This window comes from Cavenderia fasciculata (genome assembly GCF_000203815.1).
Source record: "Cavenderia fasciculata unplaced genomic scaffold Scf_Dfasci-G-b-285a01.f1-5, whole genome shotgun sequence".
Classification (NCBI taxonomy): domain Eukaryota; phylum Evosea; class Eumycetozoa; order Acytosteliales; family Cavenderiaceae; genus Cavenderia; species Cavenderia fasciculata.
Genome location: NW_004457708.1, coordinates 1182054 through 1205840, shown reverse-complemented (window position 1 = coordinate 1205840; position 23787 = coordinate 1182054). Strand labels below are relative to the sequence as shown.

At 30.6% G+C, this 23787-nt stretch overlaps 11 protein-coding genes across 11 annotated transcripts; 4 read left to right on the top strand and 7 right to left on the bottom strand.

Moving 5' to 3' along the window:
* Positions 1-27: 27 nt before the first annotated feature.
* On the bottom strand, positions 28-1790 carry DFA_04179 (uncharacterized protein; the record flags this gene model as incomplete). The annotated part of the gene is made up of 6 exons (XM_004366530.1): positions 28-270; positions 354-437; positions 495-1216; positions 1240-1259; positions 1570-1607; positions 1788-1790. 6 exons carry the CDS (start codon positions 1788-1790, stop codon positions 28-30), a joined length of 1110 nt encoding a protein of 369 aa, XP_004366587.1.
* Positions 1791-2238: 448 nt separating this feature from the next.
* DFA_04178 (uncharacterized protein) lies at positions 2239-3789 on the top strand (the record flags this gene model as incomplete). The annotated part of the gene is made up of 4 exons (XM_004366529.1): positions 2239-2416; positions 2508-2576; positions 3271-3563; positions 3628-3789. The coding sequence occupies 4 exons, from the start codon at positions 2239-2241 to the stop codon at positions 3787-3789; spliced, it is 702 nt and encodes a 233-aa protein (XP_004366586.1).
* A 70-nt stretch (positions 3790-3859) lies between these two features.
* On the bottom strand, positions 3860-5369 carry DFA_04177 (uncharacterized protein; the record flags this gene model as incomplete). The annotated part of the gene is made up of 3 exons (XM_004366528.1): positions 3860-4693; positions 4776-4914; positions 5341-5369. The coding sequence occupies 3 exons, from the start codon at positions 5367-5369 to the stop codon at positions 3860-3862; spliced, it is 1002 nt and encodes a 333-aa protein (XP_004366585.1).
* Positions 5370-6095: 726 nt separating this feature from the next.
* Positions 6096-8446, top strand: mcfO (EF-hand domain-containing protein; the record flags this gene model as incomplete). Its single annotated transcript, XM_004366527.1, has 4 exons — positions 6096-6144; positions 6217-6356; positions 6439-6709; positions 6795-8446. The coding sequence occupies 4 exons, from the start codon at positions 6096-6098 to the stop codon at positions 8444-8446; spliced, it is 2112 nt and encodes a 703-aa protein (XP_004366584.1).
* Positions 8447-8757: 311 nt separating this feature from the next.
* On the top strand, positions 8758-11017 carry DFA_04175 (carbohydrate-binding domain-containing protein; the record flags this gene model as incomplete). The annotated part of the gene is made up of 3 exons (XM_004366526.1): positions 8758-10071; positions 10157-10345; positions 10415-11017. The coding sequence occupies 3 exons, from the start codon at positions 8758-8760 to the stop codon at positions 11015-11017; spliced, it is 2106 nt and encodes a 701-aa protein (XP_004366583.1).
* Positions 11018-11122: 105 nt separating this feature from the next.
* DFA_04174 (uncharacterized protein) lies at positions 11123-12654 on the bottom strand (the record flags this gene model as incomplete). Its single annotated transcript, XM_004366525.1, has 4 exons — positions 11123-11497; positions 11561-11644; positions 11707-11802; positions 11869-12654. 4 exons carry the CDS (start codon positions 12652-12654, stop codon positions 11123-11125), a joined length of 1341 nt encoding a protein of 446 aa, XP_004366582.1.
* Positions 12655-12759: 105 nt separating this feature from the next.
* DFA_04173 (uncharacterized protein) lies at positions 12760-14016 on the bottom strand (the record flags this gene model as incomplete). The annotated part of the gene is made up of 3 exons (XM_004366524.1): positions 12760-13119; positions 13188-13541; positions 13606-14016. 3 exons carry the CDS (start codon positions 14014-14016, stop codon positions 12760-12762), a joined length of 1125 nt encoding a protein of 374 aa, XP_004366581.1.
* A 182-nt stretch (positions 14017-14198) lies between these two features.
* On the bottom strand, positions 14199-15136 carry DFA_04172 (uncharacterized protein; the record flags this gene model as incomplete). The annotated part of the gene is made up of 4 exons (XM_004366523.1): positions 14199-14204; positions 14300-14383; positions 14471-15074; positions 15108-15136. The coding sequence occupies 4 exons, from the start codon at positions 15134-15136 to the stop codon at positions 14199-14201; spliced, it is 723 nt and encodes a 240-aa protein (XP_004366580.1).
* A 58-nt stretch (positions 15137-15194) lies between these two features.
* Positions 15195-17622, bottom strand: DFA_04171 (uncharacterized protein; the record flags this gene model as incomplete). The annotated part of the gene is made up of 6 exons (XM_004366522.1): positions 15195-15545; positions 15658-16026; positions 16103-16522; positions 16595-16705; positions 16785-16868; positions 16918-17622. 6 exons carry the CDS (start codon positions 17620-17622, stop codon positions 15195-15197), a joined length of 2040 nt encoding a protein of 679 aa, XP_004366579.1.
* Positions 17623-17964: 342 nt separating this feature from the next.
* On the bottom strand, positions 17965-20413 carry DFA_04170 (uncharacterized protein; the record flags this gene model as incomplete). The annotated part of the gene is made up of 6 exons (XM_004366521.1): positions 17965-18291; positions 18362-18706; positions 18793-19209; positions 19297-19401; positions 19480-19563; positions 19640-20413. 6 exons carry the CDS (start codon positions 20411-20413, stop codon positions 17965-17967), a joined length of 2052 nt encoding a protein of 683 aa, XP_004366578.1.
* Positions 20414-20568: 155 nt separating this feature from the next.
* On the top strand, positions 20569-23779 carry DFA_04169 (uncharacterized protein; the record flags this gene model as incomplete). Its single annotated transcript, XM_004366520.1, has 9 exons — positions 20569-20706; positions 20826-21414; positions 21490-21680; positions 21751-22410; positions 22478-22535; positions 22605-22822; positions 22894-23279; positions 23346-23737; positions 23763-23779. 9 exons carry the CDS (start codon positions 20569-20571, stop codon positions 23777-23779), a joined length of 2649 nt encoding a protein of 882 aa, XP_004366577.1.
* Positions 23780-23787: the final 8 nt, after the last annotated feature.

Genomic DNA, 23787 nt, shown 5'->3' with positions numbered 1-23787 from the left:
GGTTGGTGTGGAGCCACTCTAAAATATTTAAATGACCATTCTCTCTGCTGCCCAATCCATAGCATTGGTTGTTGAGCCTTCACTACGATTAAAATGTAACCAATCTAAAACATTTAAATGACCTTTCAGAGCTGCCAAATCCATGGCTCTGGTTGTTGCACCTTCACTACGATTCTCATGTAACCAATCTAAAATATCTAAATGACCATTCTTAGCTGCCCAATTCATAGCATAGGTTGTTGCACCCTCACTACGATTTTCATGTAAATACTATTTAATATTTAATTGGTAAAAGAAAAATATTTAATATAATTTAATATAATAGTAAGTAATCGATCTATCTAAATAATTACTTTGACTATATCCAAATGTCCACCCCATGCAGCCCAATCCATAGCATCATATGTGCATCCTTCAGTACGATTTTCATGTAAATACTATTCGATTCAATTAATAAATAAAATAATTTAATATATATTATAATCTATACATACTCTGACAGTATTTAAATGTCCATATGCTGCTGCCCAATCCATTGCATCTTTTGAGAACCGTACACCTTCCATCGCAGATAATAGTTGTACAATTAAAAGGTGACCATTTTCGGATGCATTTCGAGCAGATTGTGACATTGATCTGATAGTGATTTGTCTTGGATAATAATTGTTGATTAGGTATTCAAATATTTCAGTGTGTCCTTGAGTGGCAACCTCGGAAACTACTTCATTTTGAGGTGTAAAATCTTCTGGTGACCAATCCAATAGATGCAAGAATGTTTCCATTGTTGCATTTCGATGACAACAATATCTATTAATGACTTTTGATATACTTTCCATTACACTGTCCTTTTTGGGCAAGTAATGTTTGATAAAGTTCCATGGCATTGCAAAAGTAGATATCATCTTTAAATGATCCAACTTGATGATATCTTTGCCTTTGGTTGATTGACATTCATCATCAATCTTGTTCATCTCATTTATCTCTTTTACATATCCAAATATCTTTTCTCTAATGTATTTTCCTTTTAATACAATTGAAAGAGATGGACGAGTAGGAAGAGGAAAAGGAAGAAGAAGAAGGGGATTATCAATTGAATTATTACTATCTACTGTCATTGATGTTGATGTTGTTGTTGTTGTAATGATGGTGTTGTCATCATCATGATGATTACTCTTTATCTTTTTTAATGGTTGAAAAGCCATCTTTTTATCTCTATCTGAATAAGTTGATATCTATTACTACTATTACTACTACTACTACTAAAGAAAGAAAGAAGAAAATAATAATCAAACTGTGCAACATAAGCTTGATTACTTCTTGGGCTCCCCTCTAATTTTAATCGAACTGCAAGTTCAAACTGTCAAGTCGCAAAATTAATTTAAGGTCTATCTATCTCTCTCTCTCTTTCTTTCTACATATGTCATTAATCATTCTTATTCTCTTCCTATCATCATCATATATAATATAATATATATAATATTTATTTTTTTAACTTTAGTATTTATTGATATAATATTAATATATCAAAAAGGGAAAAAAAGGAACATATAAAAAGAGTGTATTACTTACTCGAATATTGAAGAGTAATATTGAAGGTAGGTATCAATCTATTATCTATTATCTATTATCTTTTTGTTTGCTGATGGATTGTAGTTGATTTTGTAGTTTCTTATTGAATGTGTAGATATTCAAGTATCCTGTGGGCTCATCTTGTATTACTATTCAATAATAATATTGATGATGGATGAGCAATCTCTACTATTTTGGTTTGATAAATAAATAAATACCATTATAATATCTCGTTTGACCGCCATATCAAATAGAGTTCAATCAGAGTTTGGAAGAATGTCTAATCGATCATTTGCAAAAGTAGTTATCATTCCAAAAGAGGTATCTTGATGATATCCTTTCCTTTGGTTGATTTACTTTTATTATCATCATCGTCATCATCATCATCGATGATCTAAATAAAGTTAAAAGAGATCGACAAAGAGGAATTGAAAGAGGAGGAGGAGGGGAGGAGGAGGACAATTGACAAGAAGAAGAAGGTTGATTGACTATCTATTGTTGTTTTAATGGTGCATGGTGTTATTATTGTTGTTATATTGAATCTCTATCTTTTCTTTTTAGATCCTTCTTTTAAAAGACTAGCTTCTTTTTTTATAAAGTATGGACTCATTCAAAATTAATTAAAATGTTTTTCATTATTTTCTTGTTTGAAGAATAATAAGTAGAAATATGAATGATGAAGCAATAGATAAACTTAACAACTCGGAAACATTCAAAGCAATTGTTGATAAGACAGCATTTGTAACCAAGATCAGTACAACAAAAGTGTTTTTAGATGAAATCAATTCCCGTTCTAGAATACATGGTTGCAATTTACAAGTTTTTGTACAAAAGGTCATTTCCACAAGTAGGTTAACAAACAACAACTGACTATTAATAATTCAAATAGAATCTTTACTCATCTTTTCTTTTTCTTTTTCTTTTTCTTTTCTTATTAGACAAGATAACAGTATTTTGTGCAGAAAATGGCAAAGAATACAATTCAATTGAAGCCACAACAACAAAAGGTAATTAACAAAATATCATATCAAATTTATTCAGATCTCCCTTGATACTAACCTTTATTTTCTATCTAGGAACCATACCTCTTCTTTGTTGGCCGACAACATGCTGTTAAAAGAGTCATGAAGGTCGCCTCCGAGAGATAGGAGAATAAGGATGTGAAAGACAAACAATTCCATCCCATTCCTTTTTGTGCTAGTGCACCGGGAATTGGAAAGACTAGGTTGTTGGCAGAGGTGGCAAAACAGTTCAAATTGAGTGAATCACCAATACCAGTCGAAACAGTGGTTGTATCATTTGGAAATGGATCATCGACACCCATACGAAACTGGTTTGTGTGGCGAGACAGCTCTCGCGTTACGGATTATCAACTCTTATTTCTTTCCTGGATTGGATAACCAGGTGTAGAGGTACCCCTTGGATCTGTTTTCCAAGCAATTAAAAAGCACACTGAAACAAAACAGATAATCTTGTTTGTTGGGGTGGACGAGTGTAACAGAGCATTGGCGCGAGAAGATCAATCCAGCCCACGGTTCTTTCAAGACATGGTCAATGCGGTCGGAGATTATTGTCTCAACTTTAGTTCATCAGATGTTTTTCTGGTCCCTTTTTTCTGTGGTACTCTTTATGTTGGCATTTAAAACGTACTTTACAAGTCCTCTCATCCTCCAGTGCCAATTAAAATTGGCCTCCTTTCAGATGAAAACACTCATATCATTGTCAAAAATATCAAATGGATTGGTGGTGATGAATGGATCACTTGCAAACCATTCCGCCAACTTTTGTCTGACATGGGCGGCCTTCCTCGTGCCATCCAAAAACTTCTCGAGCAAGTTTATAGACTTTATCAACAATTCCAGTCAGTCTATAGATCATCGCTGGAACATTTAACCAAAGGAGCGTCATCATTCCTCGACACTTTGAACTGTTCCGATATCATTTCCCAGATAACATGGGGAATCTTAGAGTCGTGTGGATATGCTCTCATAAATGTATGTAATTTATCTATCTAGCATCCATCCATTGCCGTTCCTTACACCCATTTTTGTTTTATAGGAAAACAGTAAATTGGAACTCCCATACATTTTGTTTTGGTACTACTCTTGTTTCGTCAAAACTCGTAATGTTATGACCTCGAAATGGAATGACGACACATACTTTGGCATTTGCATCACGTGCTGCCTTTTCAATCTCAGACAAGATCGTACTCTAATTTAAATCCTAAAAAATTATTTGTTGTTGTGAATTGAAATATTTATATAATATTTTAATTGGTTTTATTTATTATTTACTCCAAAACATAGGATAAAGATTCAACAGCGAAATTAGAGAGAACAACAGGGGTTGGAGAGGTAGAGATAATGTCAAAGGTGAGCAAGAGAGTGGACATGTCGACGGTTGGAGTGCTGATCAAGTATCTAGCGGCAAAGCTAGTACCAGACATGGTGGTTTGTGGACCGTTGTAGAGCTCGGTACCTGGTGCGAGGGTATAGCTGTGTGAAAAGATGGTGAGTTGGTTTTGTTGTGGAGCGTATTGGAAGAGGTTGAGTTGGAGTCCGTTGGAAGACGAGGCAATACCATAGATGTTGCCATCGACACCAAAGACGGCGCCATAGAGACCAGATGGACTGGTGCTAGAGAGGGTGCTCGATTGGGCAGCCTTGGCAACCAAAGAGTAACGAGTGACGATAGTGGCGAGCGAGCCAGTGTCCATTGAAAAGACATAGACAACTCCACCTACGGCATCATAGGCCGAACCCCAGTATTGTTGGTTCAATTCAGATGTGTAGAGGATACCTTGGTAGGTACCGTCGCTGTACGAGATAACAAAACCAGATGAACCAGAACGTGATTGAACACCAATCATGTATGGCAAACCTCCCTCTGAATCGGCAACGCAATAGAGGTTTTGCAATGGGTAGGCGGTCAAAGCATCAGTGCTACCAGTGATGGGAGCTGGTGAGTTGCTTGGGTCGGTAGTATTAAATGAAAGCAATACATTGTCGCCATTGCCATCAAGTCCAAAAACATAAAATACATCATCAACTGTACATGATGCATCTGATCCATTTTGATATGCTGTATATTCTCCAAGTTCAACTAATGATTTAAATTGATTTCCCTATAGAAAAGTAGAGTAAAAAAGTAAAAGTAAGTAAAAGTAAAAAAAAAGAATATATTCTTTTATTATAGTTTCTACATACAACAAAGATACCAAAGACAGTACCTTCACTTGATGAAACACTATTGGCGGTTCCGTATAAACCTGGGGTTGCCATTGAAACGGCAACCATTAAACTGAAAATTAGAAAAATCTTTTGGTTAAACATCTTTTCTTTATCTCTATATATATGATAAAAATAATTATATTTGTTTGTTGAATGAATAATGCAAAAACGATCCTTTTTATAAAGGGGTACGATTGATTTATTTGACGGTTTCAAGATATTCATGAAAAAAACGAGATATTTTTGGACTCGTGTTTTTTGTCGTTGTTTTGGTGGTTTGTCTGATGTCACTGCTGTATGAGAGACCAAAAATTGCTTCCACTCTTTGCTTCCACTCAATTCCACCAAGTCATATGAGGTATGAATAGAGTAGAGCCTAGAAGACAATTCTCGTTCACCCCTTGAAAATTTCATAGATAAGTGTTTCAACCATCGCACAACCGAGCTTGAGACTGTTTACTACTTTTACCTTAATACATCACTTTAAAACATAAAGACATCAAGCTCGGAAATGACACAAATGACCAACTCTCGATAATACATTGATCGAATCGATTCATTTGCTTCCATTCCACAAACAATTGAGAAAATTAAAAGTCAACACTCATTAAATTAAATTATTTTTACAATGAAAGTTATGAAAACGAGAATATAATTATAAGAATAGATTTAGATCTTAGATCCAAATACCCAAATTAACAAAAATGACAGCTCATCACATTTTTTTAAAAATAAATAAATAAATAAATAAACAAACTAATATTATTTGTTATTATTATTATTTTTATTTTTATCTCTTTCTTTAATTGTATGTATATTTAATTTTAAAGTACTTTTTTTTTTTTTTTTTTTTTTTTTTACACCCCCAGGAATATTGTATGAAATGATATGATTACTTTCATATCATATCGGAGTTTTGATTAACAAACTATGATCATGATGACTCCTCCGACGATAGTAGTTATAAGAGAGGAGGTAGTCGTTTTATCTCGCAATAGTAACAAGATTATGCCGTTTTTGGTCACCAGTGATGGCAGAGTTCAGGTTTGAAAAAAATTTGATTTTTTTTGGTAGAATGAGGGGAGGGTCTCTTATTGAGGCAGAGGCGGGTAAAGCAAGTCTGTTCAACCTCTCTTCATCACACACACTACAGTATACTCTCTTCCCCACATACACCAACCAACGCATCATCGCATCTTATCCCTCTATTCATTCATTTCATTCATTGTTTTCTGTATTAGTAATTCCTTGTATTTGTATATATATTAAAAATCTTCACATCTAAAGAAAGAAAGAATGTTTAACAGATCAAGAAACCTATTACAAGGTGAAGCTACCAGAACTTGTAAGAAATAAGAGATATATCACAAATATACAACAACAACAAAAGTACTTATATATATATTCTACTACTTAGTTTCAAATAGATATGCATATGCAGCACTTGCATCAACTCTTGCTATTGCATCAATTGGTGGAACCACTTTAATGGAAGAAGAAAAGAATCCAACCATTTTAAAACGTCAAAAGGAAGCATTTGATAAGTTTGCAACTGCTGTATGTGTAGATAGATAAAGATATAAAATATATATATATACAACTCTCTCTCTAATGTTGTACAATATATTATACTTTTTAGACAATTGAAGGAGAAAGATATATGACAGCAGATGATTTCTTAAAATCATTGACAGTACCAGAAAAAGAAGCACGTGGAGATGAATTGTTAAAGGCTACACTCGATGCAGACAAGTTTAAGATTCTCTTTCAAATTGCCGACGTCGATCACACTGGATACATCAGTTTTGATGAATACAAAACATTTGATGAATTGATGGCAAAACCTGAAGCTGAATACTTTTTAGCTTTTAAATTATTTGATAGAGATGGAAATGGAACTGTCTCCAAAAGTATGAAGAAATCATAAAACTTAAATTTAGAATATATATATATTAATACTTTTACTTTTTTGTTTCTATTCTTTTTCTTTTTTAGATGATTTCCAAAATGTTGTAACAGCATCATTGGATCCATCAGTACCATTTAATTTTGAATCAGAATTGGTTAATTTATATTTTGGAAAGGGTGGAAAGAGTGAATTGAATTATTCACAATTTACTCAATTGTTGAAAGATTTCCAACAGGAACGTATCAAGCAAGAGTTTAACCATTTCGACACGACCAAGACTGGATACATCCCAAAAGACAAGTTTGCCAAGATTGTTAGCTCGGTCAAGCTTCGTCGTATCCCCGACGACATTCGTAACAAGTTGGAATCGATTGCCGAGCTCAACAAGGACACCCCACACGCCAACGAAGTGTCGTACCCACAGTTTGTAGCATGTAACGACTTGCTCCTCCACATTCCATCGTATGGTCGTGTGTTGCGTGCTGCCTGTACTCGTCGTGACAAGCAAGATATCACCAAAGAAGAGTTTTTACAAGAAGCTCGTATCTCTACTAGCATTGAAATCACTCCAATGGAAGTTGACCTTATTTTCCATTTCTTTGATTTAAATCGTGATGGAAAGGTCAACTTGACCGAGTTTGAAAAGACTACTGGTATTAGTACCGCCCCAACCAGTATATTGCCTACACCATCAACCTCTTCTTCTAATAGTCCAGCTACTATTGTCGCACAGGCTGGTGTTGCACACTCCAAAGGAGTGATGAAGCAACTTTGGGAGACTGTCGAAAACTTTGCTTTGGGATCGGTTGCCGGTGCCATTGGTGCCACTGCCGTCTACCCCATCGATCTCGTCAAGACACGTATGCAAAACCAACGTGCTGTCGACCCATCCCAACGAGTCTACCAAAACTCTTGGGACTGTTTTAAAAAGGTTGTTCGTAATGAAGGTGTTGCCGGTCTCTACAGAGGTCTCGTTCCACAATTGGTCGGTGTTGCTCCTGAAAAGGCTATCAAGCTCACCGTCAACGACCTGCTCCGTAACCTCTTTGAAGACAAGAGCAAGGGAGAGATTTACTTGCCACTCGAAGTATTGGCCGGTGGTGGTGCCGGTGCCTCGCAGGTGCTCTTTACCAACCCACTTGAAATTGTAAAGATCCGTCTCCAAGTACAGACCGCCGGCAAGGGAGCCAGCGCCATCTCGATTGTCCGTGAACTCGGTCTCACCGGTCTCTACAAGGGCGCTGGTGCCTGTCTCTTGCGTGATATCCCATTCTCGGCCATCTACTTCCCCGCCTATGCCAAGATGAAGACTGTCCTCGCCGACAAGGACGGTAACCTCGCTCCACGCCACCTCTTCCTCGCCGGTATGGTCGCCGGTATTCCAGCCGCCTCTCTTGTCACCCCGGCCGATGTCATCAAGACACGTCTCCAAGTAAAGGCCAAGACTGGCGAGCAAACCTACGAAGGTATCCGTGACTGCGCCCAAAAGATCTGGCGTGAAGAAGGTTTCCGTGCCTTTTTCAAGGGTTGTGTAGCCCGTGTCTTTAGAAGTTCCCCTCAATTTGGTGTCACCCTTCTATCCTACGAAATGCTCCAAAAGCATCTCCTCCCACACGCTCCAGCCCGTCCACCCACCTCTGCTCCCATCTCTGAACGTGATTGGAAAACTCTTCGTCGTACCTCTGCTCAAGAAAAATTAACTGAAATGGAAGATAAATTTGGTTCTTTTAAACAATAAGAGTAAAAAGATAAATAAAAAGATAAAAGATAAAGAAAAAGATAATTTAATTATTTGTAAAACAATCATGGTATTCAATGACGACGACGAGAGAGACGGTTGGCTAAAGTCGCGCAATTTCGAAAAAAAAATCTGATTTAATAAAAAATGAAATTTCCGAAAGACGAAAAACAAAAAAAAAAAAAAACAAATTTCTAGTAGCTCTCTCCCCCTCACTCCTCTCTTTCATCTTCCCTCTATTTCACACTTTGTATTACATTATTTTTTAAGTTATCTCTATCTATTTCTATTTCTATTTATTTTCTATTACGATGAAAAAAAGAATAATAATAAGATTTTATGTTCAAAGAAAAGTAGAATATGGACAATTTATAAAGTTGACAGGGTCAGTACCAGGATTGGGTAGTTGGTGTGTTGATAGAGCAATCAATATGACTTGGAGTCAAGATGATTGGTGGACTGGAGAGTATCAATGTGAAAGTCTATTTTCAACCAATACACACAAGAATACATTTAAATTGGAACCTTCATTTGGTTTAAGATTAGATGAGAACAGTACTAGTACTACTACTGATCTACTATCAATAGATAATCAATCATCATCTTCTACATCAACTAGTGGATGTTCTACACCTAATCCATATCATATACAAACACAACAATCACTATCACCTTTACTTAAAGGTATTTCACCACAATTTATAGATTTGGAGTACAAATATGTTCTCTTTGGTGATTATTCACAATCATGGGAACCAGAACGTAATCATAAGATTTCTTTTATGATTTGGAGTGGTAATAGTATAGATGGAACATCATCACCTAGTCATTCTTCATCATCGGGAGATGATGAATTATTTATAGAGATTCGTGATGAATGGGGAGGAGGTAATGGAGTATGTCCTACTTTAGATTTTCAAGCTTCAACACCTTTATCCAATAATAATAGACATAATAATAGTAGTAGTATCATCAAAGATTCTGATCACAATCAACATCCAATGCAACAACAACTTCAAAATCAATTTAATCAATTCTTTGATGATTGTAGTAATAGTAGTATTGATAGTAATAGTAGTAGTAATAGTAATAGTATTAGTTCTATTACTGAATCTATAAACTTATCAACATCACATGTACCAGCCAATTCATATCAATTTTTACATCCATTGGATCCTCATCCAGTACCATTTTATCCAAGTCAAGTTTGTACTTTTGTAGTGACAGATGAAGGATGTTCAGATGCTCACTCGGTCTTGTTGGTTTCCAACTTTTTCGGATCAGATATTAGTAGATCCATTCAAATGATTCCAATCAAACAGGTGGGTGTACCATATACCATCTGGATTGGACAACTCTATGCTCCATTGCCCATCAAATTTGAATACAAATATGTTGTCATGAGTAACAACAATGCCGGTATCTATTGGGAAAAAGGATCAAGAATCTTTTCTCCTTCTATTCATGGACCTCGTCTGCTTGTAAATAATGACGGTGCTCTCAGAGTATCAGATGCAAGTCCATCTTGGATTACTACTGGTCTTGTTGGTCTTGCTGAACATGATAATAATTGTTCCCTACTTTCAATTGTTCATTTATTATATCAAATTAATCCTCTTCGACATGTAAGAAATAGAAAATAGATGAAAAAAAAATAGAAAAAAAATAATAATATTAATATTTCTTTTTTTAATTTTTTTAATTCTTTAGATATTATTAAATTTAAGAGGAAAAATTGGATTTCCTTTTACTCAATGTTTAGCAAGTATATTTACATCAATGGAAATGGGATCACAAACAACTGAAGTTAATCCATTACAAAATAGAATTGGAAATTGTATAGATTCTGGTGAAATCCTAAATATCATATTATTTTCTTTAATTGAAGAAATTGAAAGAGTAAGTAAAAAAAAAGAAAAATAAAACTTTATTTATTTCTATTTATTAATTTTCTATTTTATTTTTTAGATTTCAAAAATATCAAATTATGAACAAGATATTTGTATAAACAAAATATTTCAAGGAGAATTATCACAATCATCAGTAGTATTGGATAAAAAAGGAAATATAGTTTCATCAAAAACCAATCATGAAAAGTTTGTTAATATTATATTACCAGTACGTGGATTTTCATCTTTGGAGGAATCATTAAAACATTACAAGTACACGGTGGAACATTTGACAGAGGATCATTCATTTCAAACCATTGTCAATTTGGAATTGATGCCAGAGGTTTTTATCATTCAACTCGATCGTACTCATTATTTGTTTGATCAAAAACGTACTGTAAAGATTTGTGATCGTTTTTCATTCCCAAAGAAATTTATACCAGTCGATCGTGACTTGTATCGTCTCAAAGGTATCATTTGTCATACTGGTGCCATTGGTGATAGCTATGATCCATTTACAGGTGGTCACTACTTTTTATATGTTCGTCGTCGTAAACAATGGTACAAATGTGATGGTTCCCACGTTGAAACCGTTTCTCAAAAAGAAGCCTATTATAATAGTTTTGGTGGAATCAATGATCAACAAGCCTATATTTTAATTTATGAAAAACAAAAAAGTTAAATAGAGATGGTAGTAGTAGTTTTTAGATAGTTTCCTTTCTTTTTAGTTTAGTTTGTTTAAAATAAATATTAAAAAAATTTTATTTCTTTTTTTCTTTTTGTTTTTTTATTTGATCGTTGTAAAGGATAGTATTTTGATTGATATTTCATTTTCAATTTTAGTATTAATTTTTAATAATGAATTACAAAGATCAACCAATTCATATAAACCTTGGAAATATAATTGTTTAATATAATCACTATTGATTTGGGTAATATCAATCATATTGTATTGTAGTAAAATAGAAAATATATCTTTGGCTTGATACAATGTCGATGATGATGATGGTGGTTCATATGGCTTGAATCTTGGAGGTGATCTAGAAGAACGTCCTTCTGTACGATTCTCTAAAAGATAAACAAACATTATTAAATCTCCATTTATAATTGCATTTTCCATTGCTCTTGTTGTACATCCTTCTGTTCTATTTAGATGTAAATACTAAAAAAATAAAAAAATTAATAAATAAATAAAAATAAATCAATTAAATGAATAAATAATTACTTTAACTATATCTAGATGACCATTCGATGATGCATTATCCATAGCATCAGTTGTACATCCTTCTAATCTATTTTCATTTAAATACTAAAACAAATTATTGATTAATAAATAAATCAAAAAAATTAAATTGAACCATAATAAATTACTTTGACAATATTTAAATGACCATTCATTGATGACCAATTGATTGCATTTGTTGTACAATAGACTTCAATTCCTTTTAAACTATTTTCATGTAGATCCTATAGAAAGAGGAATTAAATTAATAATAAATTATCTACTTTCTTTTATATTTTTTTTCTTTTTACTTTAACATTATCAAAATAACCTAATCTAGCAAACATATCCATTTCATCTGGATAAATTATAGTTCGATAGTTTTTAGTTGGAACCTTTCTATTTGCATAAAATTCTTTTTCTAAATGTTCTTTTCTATTATTAATAATAGATGATTTGCTTTCTTCCAATGATAATGTTAATTGCTGATGTTCAATGATTGGTTGATTATTTAAATATCCAATAATATGAAAATGACCATTCTTTTCTGCAATATCGATTACATTTGATTGATTTAAATGTTTTCGACCAATTACACTAGAGTTTAACAACTCTATGATTGGTAAATTACCAAACTTTGCAGCATTATCAGCAATACCATCCAAACTGATATTTGGATAATGATCGATTAGATATTCCAATATATCTCTATTTGAAATACTTGAAATATTACGAGGACTTGACTTAAGTACCATTGATCCAGCATTGATATGAATTCCTTTTGTAATATCATAATCTTTTGACCATTCCAAAAGATGTTTGAATGTATCCAGTGTTGCATTGGGATGACAACAATACTTGGTAATAACATCTAATCTTCTTAACCATGATGACTGATCAAGAGGTGGTAAATAATGTTTGATAAAATCCCATGGCATTGCATACTTTGATATCATACCAAGCCATGATAAATTTACAATATCTTTACCTTGTAACCTTAAAATAGATGGTTTAATATTCTTTTCCCTTTCCAATTGTTCTTTTAGTTGTTTGAAAATAACATATCTTATATATTGTAATTTAAATATATTAAACATTTAAAAAAAATTAATACTAAAAAACAAAACAGTGATCACACTTTTTTAAACCAAAAATTTTCATTGCTATTTATTTCCACTAGTTTTCTCATAATGATTGATTGGTTAGATCCAAGGAATGGTAATGTTTGATTCATTTTCAATTTTAGTATTAATTTTTGATAATGAATTACAAAGATCAACCAATTCAAAAAGACCGCGTGAATACATTAATCTAATATAATCACTATTGATTTTAGTACTGTCAATCATTTTGTATTCCAATAAAAGAGAGAAAACATCGTATGCTTGAGTATTACTTCTTTTAAACTGTGGAGGATCTTGTTTTGGCCAATATCCTTTTGGATCAGTCTCTATAATATATTTTACAACATCCAAATAATTATTATTATGTTGATTATAATTGATAGCATTACTCAATGATTTTGACAAATTCATTTCATTTGTTCTATTTAAATATAAAAACTAAATAGATAGATAGATTGGTTAGTAAAGATCAATCAATAATATATATATATTATTAATATATTTACTTTAATAACATTTAAGTGCCCATTATTTGATGCTCTTTCAATTGCGTTTAATATATGATGTCCATAATTACCAGTTTTGAAAAGGAATTGAACAATGTCCAAATGTCCATTGAATGCAGCGTCGGATAGGGGAGTAAGTCCGTAGGTCCACATGGCCGCAGCACGATAGTGTTGGTAGAAAAATTCAACTAAATCTAATCGACCCATCTCGATTGCCTTGGTTGCATTTGGTGTACACTTGATTTTCGAGTTTTCATGAATATAGTATATCATTTCATTTGTCTCTTGAAATGGTTTAATAGCATAATCCATTGAATATGCTTGAAATCTTTCACTACGATTTTCAACTAACCACTAAATAAATAATTAAATTAAATAATTAGATTTATATTTTCTATTTTCTATTCAGTTTTCATACTTTGGTAATATCAGGATGATTATTTCTAATAGAATTATCGATAGCTTGAGCTGAACATCCTTCAGTTCTATTTTTATCAAGGTATTTTATAATATCCAATCTGCCCATTAAAGCAGCATTATCCATAGCAGTCTTTGTTGCACCTTCTTGTCGATTTTTGTCTAGAAATTCAACTATTTCCAAAGTTGATGCAAAATCCAGGGCATTTGTTGTTCCTCCTTCCTTTCTATTCCAATGCAACCATTGAACGACATTAAAATGGCCGTTCATAGCAGCCTTGTCCATAGCCAAGGTAGAGCATCCCTCTGTCCTATTTAAATGTAAATATTCAACAATATCTAATCTCCCATTTTTTGCCGCATGATTAATAGCTCTATATAAAACCTGTAGCGATAATTGATTTATTTTCATTTAAAAACTAGTAAAAAGAACAAAAAAGTAAGTAATATTGTTTGTTGATGGATAATAATAATAATTTATCTTTTTTTTTTTTTTTCAGTGATACCTTTAAAATTTCAAAATGACCATTGTTTGCTACAATATCTATTAAATAAATGTACCTGATATCATTCTCTCCACTTGTTCTTTGCCAATCAGTTCTATTAAAATATAAAAACTATGGTATTATAGATAGAATATTAGAATAAGAGGTTTTTAAAATAAAAAATACATATTATACAAAAATGAGACATACCTTTACAACTTCAAAATGACCATTGATTGCAGCCCAATGAATGGATGCCGTTGAACAACCTTCTGATCTATTTTCATGAAGAAACTAATAGGAATATAATATTAGAACATAATAATAATAATAATAATAATAATAATAATAATAATATTTATAGAGATTTACTATACTTACTTTTAACATTTCTAAATTTCCAAATTTTGAAGAATGATCCATCATGACAGTTGCTACTTGTCTCTTTGGGATGAAGTCATGTAAATATCTCATGATATTAAATTGACCGTTGACTGATGCAATATGCATTGCTTTTGATCGATTAAATGGTAGACCAATATCAATATTATAAGAGTTTAACAACTCTATGATTGGTAGGTATCCACATTTGGCGGCATTTTCAGCTATACCTTTAAGACAAACATTTGGGTAGTTTTGGATGAGATACTCTAATATATCTCTATTTGAAATGGTTTGAATGTTACGTGACCTTTTCTTTAGTGTATCTGATGTTGATCCAAGATTGATATGTAAACCTTTAGTGATATCATAATCAGGTGACCATTCCAATAGATGTTTGAGAGTGTCCAATGTTGCATTTGGATGTAAACAATAACTAGTAATAACATCTAATCTTCTTAACCATGATACATTATCCTTGTTGGGTAGGTAATGTTTGATAAAGTCCCATGACATACCATACTTTGATATCATTTCAAGATGAGGTAATTTGATGATATCTTGACCTTTTAACCATAATGTTGTTGATGATCGATTCTTCTTCCTAAGTTGATTAAAGATAACATGTCTTATATACGGTACTTTAAATATATTATTTGTAGTCATCTTTAAAAAAATGAAAGAGATGTGAATCTGTATATGGTTTATTATAATGTTTTTTTTTTTAGAGCCAAGGATCTAAACAAGATTCATTTTCAATTTTGGTATTAATTTTTGATAATGTATTACAAAGATCAACCAATTCAAAATGACATCTTGAATACATTAATCTAATATAATCACTATTGATTTGAGTAATGTCAATCATATCATATTCCAATAAAACCAAGAAAACATCGTATGCATATATATTTCTACTTTTAAATTTTGGAGGATCTAATCTTGTCCGTTGTCCTTTTGGACGTGTCTCTATAATATATTTTACTACATCTATAAAACTATGTTGATTATAATTGATAGCATTATTCAATGCATTTGATAAATTCATTTCATTTGTTCTATTTAAATGTAAAAACTAAATATATATAGATAGATAGATTGGTTAGTCAAAGATAGATCAATCAATCAATATTAAATTATTATTATTATTATATATATATATATATATATATATATATTATATTTACCTTTATAATATTTAAATGTCCATTTTCTGCTGCTCTTTCTATTGCTCGTAATACATTACCTTCAGTACGATTATGATAAAGGAATTGAACAATATCCAAATATCCTCTAGTTGCGGCCTCATCCATGGTATGTCCGTGGTATGTACCTCCCCATACTATTGGAATATTGCGATAGTGTTGATGAAAAAATTCGACTATATCCAATCGACCCATCTCGATTGCATGGCATGCCGTAGCTGCATTTGGCGTACACTTTTTGCTTTTCGAGTTTTCATGAATATAGTATATCATTTCCATACTTGCATTGGTTTTAATAGCATAGAGCATTGAATACCTTGAAAATCCTTCACTACGATTCTCAACTAACCACTAAATAAATAAATAATTAAATTAAAAATTAAATAAAGATATATTTTCTATTTTCCATCATTTTCCATTTACTTACTTTGACAATATCTGTGTGACCACTTTTAATTGCATTATCTATAGCATCAGTTGTACATCCTTCAGTTCTATTTTTATCAAGATACATTATAATATCCAATCTGCCCATTAAAGCAGCACGATCCATTGCTTTAGGTGTTGCACCTTCTTGTCTATTTTTGTCTAGAAATTCAACTATTTCCAAAGTTGATGCATAATCTAAAGCCGATGTCGTACCTCCTTCTGTTCTATTCCAATGTAACCATTGAACTACATTTAGATGACCGTTCACAGCAGCCTTGTCCATAGAATACTTTGTGCAACCTTCACTACGATTCAAATGTAAATACTCTAAAATATTTAAATGGCCTCTCTCTGCTGCCCAATCCATAGCATTGGTTGTACCTGTTGTCGGAATTGATGATCTATTTTCATTTAAAAACTAGTAAAAATAAAGGTAATTTAGATTAAATGTAATTATAATTTGTTTATCTTTTTACTTTCAAGAATATACCTTTAAAATTTCATTATAACCTTCTCTTGATACAATATCAATTAAATTAATTCTATAGATATCCTGGTCACCACCTCTTTTCAAATCCAATAATCGATTAGAATATAAAAACTAAGATAGGTGGTATATGAAATAATATTAGAAAGAATTGAATGATAGAGTTGCGTGGGTGACCTGCGATCTGGCATACCTTTACGACTTCAAAATAACCACCCATTGCAGCCCAATGAATAGATGCCTTTGTACAACCTTCTGATCTATTTTCATGAAGAAACTATTGTTTGTTAGAATATTATAAAACAAACCAATCATCCTTTACTTACTTTTAACAATTCTAAATTTCCATTACTTGAAGTATAATCCATCATGACAGTTGATGATTGTTTCTTTGGAAGATAGTCATGTAAATATCTCATGATATTAAATTGACCGTTGACTGATGCAATATGCATTGCTTTTGATCGATTAAATGGGATATTATAAGAGTTTAACAACTCTATGATTGGTAGATAACCACATTTGGCAGCATTATCAGCTATACCTTTAAGACAAACATTTGGGTAGTTTTGGATGAGATACTCTAATATATCTCTATTTGAAATGGTTCGAATGTTACGTGACCTTTTCTTTAGTGTATCGGATGTTGATCCAAGATTGATATGTAAACTTTTTGTAATATCATAATCTTTTGACCATTCCAATAGATGTTTGAGAGTGTCCAATGTTGCATTACGATGACAACAATAACGAGTAATAACATCTAGTCTTCTTAACCATGATACATTATCCTTGACGGGTAGATAATGTTTGATAAAGTCCCATGACATACCATACTTTGATATCAAACCAAGATGAGGTAATTTGATGATATCTTTACCTTTTAACCATAATGTTGATGATGATGATGATGATGATGATTGATCATTATTATTATCCTTCTTTATCTTTGATATCTCTTCCAGTTGATTAAAGATAACACGTCTTATATACTGTACTTTAAATATATTTTTATTAATATTTGTAGTCATCTTTCAAAATGACTACTGCTACTTGAAAAAAAAAGGACTGTACAAAGTAATACTTTTTTTCCTTTTTCTTTCTTTTTTATTGGCATGTGATATGATTGACACCACTTTTATCCCAAAACCATCATAAAATATAGCATAATGCAATGCATTATCATCAATTTCTTGGTTCTATTTGTAATTATAAACAAAAGAAATAGAAATAAAAATAGAAAAATATTAATATTACGCGTTGGTTTTGGAAATATGGTACTTTAAATATATTATTTGTACAAGGATTCATTAATTATAATAGCAAATAAACTAAAAAATAATGAAACACATTTAATTTGGGTGTTGTATTTATTAATTTCCAATTTTTGTATTTATATTTAATAATGAATTACAAAGTTGGACCAATTCAAAATGATGACGAGAATACATATTCTTAATGTATTGACTGTTGATTAGAGTCGTGTCAATCATATCATGTTGCAATAAAAAAGTAAATATTTCAAATGCATAAACTACCTGTATTTTAAAGAATGGAGGTTCTAATAGAGGATTAGGGCTCTTGATAATTGGTCTTGTACAGTTTTCAATGATCCATCTAACAATCTCTAAATGTCCATTTACAATTGCTTGATCCAATGCTTTTTCAATACTTTCTTCACTTTTATTCAAATATAAAAACTAAATATATTAAAAGAAATGAAATATTAATATCAAAATGATTTAAAATTCTTATTGTACTACTTCTTACTTTAATAATATTTAAATGATTATATTCTGCTGCTTTTTCAATAGCACTCAGAGTACAACCTTCAGTACGATTCTGATGAAGATATTGAACAATTTCTAAATGTCCCACGGCCGCTGCCATATCCATAATTTCATTTGTCCATGTACCACCACTATCACCATAATATTTATCTAGAAATTCAATGATATCCAATCGACCAATCCTTGCAGCAGTGGTTGGGGTCAAATATCCAACTTGTTTCAAGTTTTCATGAATATAATGGATCATTTCAAAACTTGCATTTGCAAATATTGCCTTACTCATTGCACGTCCTGAACCTCCTTCACTACGATTTTCAACTAACCACTAAATAATTAAATTAAATTAAATAAATAATTAAATAAACTTAAATAATTAAACTTTCTATTTCTATTTCTATTTCTATTACTTACTTTGACAATATCAAGATGACCATTTTCAATTGCATTATCCATAGTATTCATTGAAGTACCTTCAGTTCTATTTTCATTTAGATACATTATAATATCTAATCGACCAATTGTAGCAGCATTATCCATTGCTCTAGTTGTTGCACCTTCTTGTCGATATTGATCTAGAAACTGAACCACCTCCAAAGTAGATGCATTATCCAAAGCTTTTTTACTACATCCCTCGCTTCTATTCCGATGTAACCATTGAACTACATTTAAATGGCCGTTCATAGCAGCATTGTCCATAGCCTTAGATGAACATCCCTCTGTCCTATTTAAATGTAAATACTCTAAAATGTCTAATCTTCCATTTTTTGCAGCCCAGTCCATACAATTTGTCGAGCATGTAGCAGGAATTGATCTATTTTCATTTAAAAACTAAAGTAAACAAAGAAAGTAAGTAAGATTGTTTGTTGGATAGAATAGAATAGTTTTGTCTTTTTTTTGTTTTTTTTTGTTTGTTACCTTTAAAATTTCAAAATGACCATAGTTTGATACAATATCCATTAGATTTAATTGATGATTCTTTTGAATACCTCTTTTCCAATCCTCTCTATTAAAATATAAAAACTATATATAGATATAGAGAAAATAGTATTGGAATGGAATGAATAAAAGAATGATTATTAATGATATTTAATTACAAACCTTTACAACTTCAATATGACCATTCATAGCTGCCCCATTAATAGCTGACATTGAACAACCTTCTGATCTATTTTCATGAAGAAACTAATAGGAATATTTAGAATATTAATATTATTATTTCTTATCTCTTAGATAAATATATATTTCTTATATTTCTTACCTTTAAAACATTTAAATGACCATGTGTTGAAGATAAATCAATCATTGAAGTTGATGATTGTTTCCGAGGGAGATAATTATGTAAATATTGTACAATGTGTAATTGACCATTTTTTGAAGCTATACACATTGTATCAGAATAATCTAAATGTTGACGACCTCTTTGACTAGAGTTTAATAATTCTATGATTGCTAGATAACCACATTTGGCAGCATTATCAGCTACACCATCCAAACAAATATTTGGGTAGTTTTCAATTAGATATTCCAATATATCTCTATTTGAAATACTTGATATACTAGGTAGACTTGCATTTACTGTATCTGATGTCGATCCAATATTGATACGTAAATCTTTCTTATTTTCATAATCAGGTGACCATTCCAATAGATGTTTGAGAGTGTCCAATGTTGCATTTCGGTGTGAACAATACTTGGTAATCACATCAATTCTTCTTAACCATGTTTTATCTTTATCCTTGTCTTTGTGTTTATCCTTATTATCTGGTAGATAATGTTTGATAAAGTCCCATGACATACCATACTTTGATATCAAACCAAGATGAGGTAACTTTATGATATCTCTACCTTTTAACCAAACCTTTCTACAACGTGGTACATCATCTTGATTACCTCCACCACCTCTATAAACCTCTTTATCAATCTTTGATATATCTGTTATAAAATTGAATATCTTACATCTAATATACTGAGATTTAAGTATATCATTGAATGATGAAGATGAAAAAGAAGTAGTATTATTTGTTTCCGCCATTCTTTTTGAAAAATAAAAAGTAAATAATGAAGTAGAAGTAGATTTAGTGGAAAACTAAAAAAAGAGGGAAGTGCATCAAAACATTCTGTAGTTTTTTCATTCCTCTTACTTTTTGATAAATGAGATAAAGAGAGAGAGACGAGGAGAGACAAAGAATGGAACCGCATTTAAAGAATCTACTTGAACCTAATATAGAACTAACACAACAAAGAGAGAGTCTCGATAAGTTATACACTAATTGTTCACCCCAAGGTTTACAAAAGAATAAAGATGTGTTTTTAGAAGTATTGGGAGTATGTATTAGAGTAGATTAGAGTAGAGGAGAGTAGAGGAGAGTAGAGGAGAGTAGAGAGTGAATACATAGTATAGTATACTTACTTACTTACTTCTTTGTTCTTTGTTTGTTTATTAGAAATATTTAGAAACAAAAGATGCACCAACATCATATATAGTAGTGACTTTGGCAAATACATATTATACAAATTTGTTACCAATGTCAATGGGTAATGATAAGGGATGGTCATTTACAAGTCAATTTCTATCATTGTTTATTAAACGATTAAAAGATACTATTTCAATACGCGTAAGAGATATTCAAAACTTGTTGGAAAACATTAATGTTACAAGTCAGACATCAAACCACCACCAACAACATGATGATGAACAATCAATTTACTTTTGGGTCAAATCAATTGATACTCTAGTACTATTGTTATCATCGATTTTAGAGCGTTTAGGATCATTCTATCCCGTTTCAATGGCAATGATACGTCAGTTGCTGTCTTCATCGGTCACCTTGATCAGAGTTGCAAAACCAATCAAAGATTTTTCAAAACCTTTTAAATCTATTACACTAGAATTTGGCGATCAATCATTGGAACAGATAAATGATCAACTCTATGAAAACATTGACAAGAATCTATTACTTTTAAAAAACCTTTTATTTTCTGTCAATTCATTTCAATTATCAAATCCTCAAAATTTAAAACATCTTGTTGAATGTAAGAAAAATAGAATAGAAACAAAAAGATAAACAAAATTTTAACTCTTCTTCTTTTCCTTTTTCTTTTATTTAGATTGTCAAGAATTATTAAATGTATTTCAAGAAGGAATTGATAGTAATCAACCAGTAAAATTAAATATTTACAAGGCACTTAAAAATATATTTATATTGGATTGTGAAAACAAGTTTGATTTATTGGAAAAGATTGATATAAGATCAACTCTTGAAAAATTATTAAATTCTTGTAAAGATCAATTAGAAAGAGTATGAAATTTAAATTTTAAATATAATTATATTATTGTTCATATTATTAATATATTTTTTTTACTTTAAGGTATCAAATCAACCAGAAAACAAAGTATCATTAAAACTATCAATATTTTTTCTAAATACAACACAAATATTTTTTGAACATTTCTCTTCCTATTTGGATAATGAAAGTTTAACAAATTCAATGCTATCACTTTACGATCTTTACAAGTATTGTTTAGAATCAATGGAAGAGAAAAAATCAACAACACAACCAGATTATATAAACCGTGTAAATGATTTATCAGGATTTTTATGGAAATTTGGTAGACATGAAAGAATAACAAGAGTATTATTACAACAACAAACAAATAGTCATTCCTATTCACAAGATCAAAAGATTGGAAAATTATTTTTCATTTTATCAACATTTGGAAACAACATTTTATTTCAAGATCAATCAATACCATTTAAATTATTTCAAATGTGTTTTCAAATACTAGAAACAACTCCTGTCATTTTATCAAGTAAAACATTTACAAAATATTTGTTTACTTGTTTTATTAGATTATTTAAACAAAGTAAATCGATTACATCTGACATTTCACTTTATCGATTCATTTTAAAAAATATTATTGGTTTAAATGATTATATAGCTAAAATTTCAATTGGTATTTGGACTATTTTATATGATCATTGTAATGATCAATCAAAAAAATTAATTGATTTAGAAATTATTTCTTTTGTATGATAAAAAAAAAGAAAAACAAATATTTATTTATTTATTAATTTTATTTTTTTACTCTTTTTAGTTTAAAAATTTAAATAATAGAAATATATTTAACCTTATTATAAAGAAAAATTATTTATGTAAATTATTAGTTGGAATGGTAATGGATCAAAACAAACAAATCATATTATATAATCATTTTTTAAAAGATTTTCAACAACAAATTGTTGTTGGTCAAGACCATAATACAATGGTTGTACCAATCTCTGCAATGATCTATCTTGAATCTTTGGGATCAAATTTGTATATAATATTATCGCCATTGGTTAAAGAGAAAATTGTAGATTTACTTGATCAATGTTTTATTAAATTAAAATATTATCAATCAAAATTAAATCATTTATCTAAATTTGATTCAACAAACTTGGTATAAGAAAAAAAAAAAAAAAAAACAAAGAAAAAAAGAAAACTAATATTTATTTTTTATTCTTCATCTAGGAAAATATATTAACAATAATTGAATCAATTTCATCTATTGATATAGCATTATATCATAAAAATAATATTATTGAAAATATTTCAACACTTTTGAACTATCCTCTACTTTTATCAAATATCTTACAACCAATTTATGGTTCACTTGTCAAATTAATTTCAAAATTAAATCATAAACAAATTTTAGAGATTTTAAATTCAAGTATCAATATAGCAATATCAAACAAGGTTATAGTTACTCTATTTTTAACAAACTTGGCAAAAAATAATTCATCATTGACTCAAATGGATCAACAACAATTACATTCAACTTTACAAAAATTATTTATTAATTTATTTAAAAATAATCATAATCATAATTCTTGGATTATTACAAGTTCAATTGAATGGTAAAAAAAGAAAAAAAAACAAATAATAATAATAATATTAATAATATTTTCCTTTTTACATTTTAGTTCAATTAATTCATTTTCAAATATATTTAATAATAATAGAAGTAAACTAGCATCATTGATACCACAAGATAATCAACTTCGAGATAAATTTATAAATAATCAAACATGGTTTTCAATTCCAAATCTTTTGACGACAAGAGATTATCTAATTGAACAATCTCTATTGAATCAAAGATTTATTAAAAATATTGAAAAATGGAAAGAAAATTTAAGAAATCCTCAAATACAACAACAACAACAATTTAATTTCAAGAGTCAAATGGATTTAATGCAATCAAGAGGAACTTCACCGGCGATTAGTATTGGTGAAGATATTGTTGCCATCAAGAAATTGTTAAATCATGTGAAACAAACTCTATCAAGCAAACCAAGATTAGACAATGAAACAAAAAGTAAACATAAACGTTCATTTGAAAGTATTGGTTATGATCTAACTGAAATT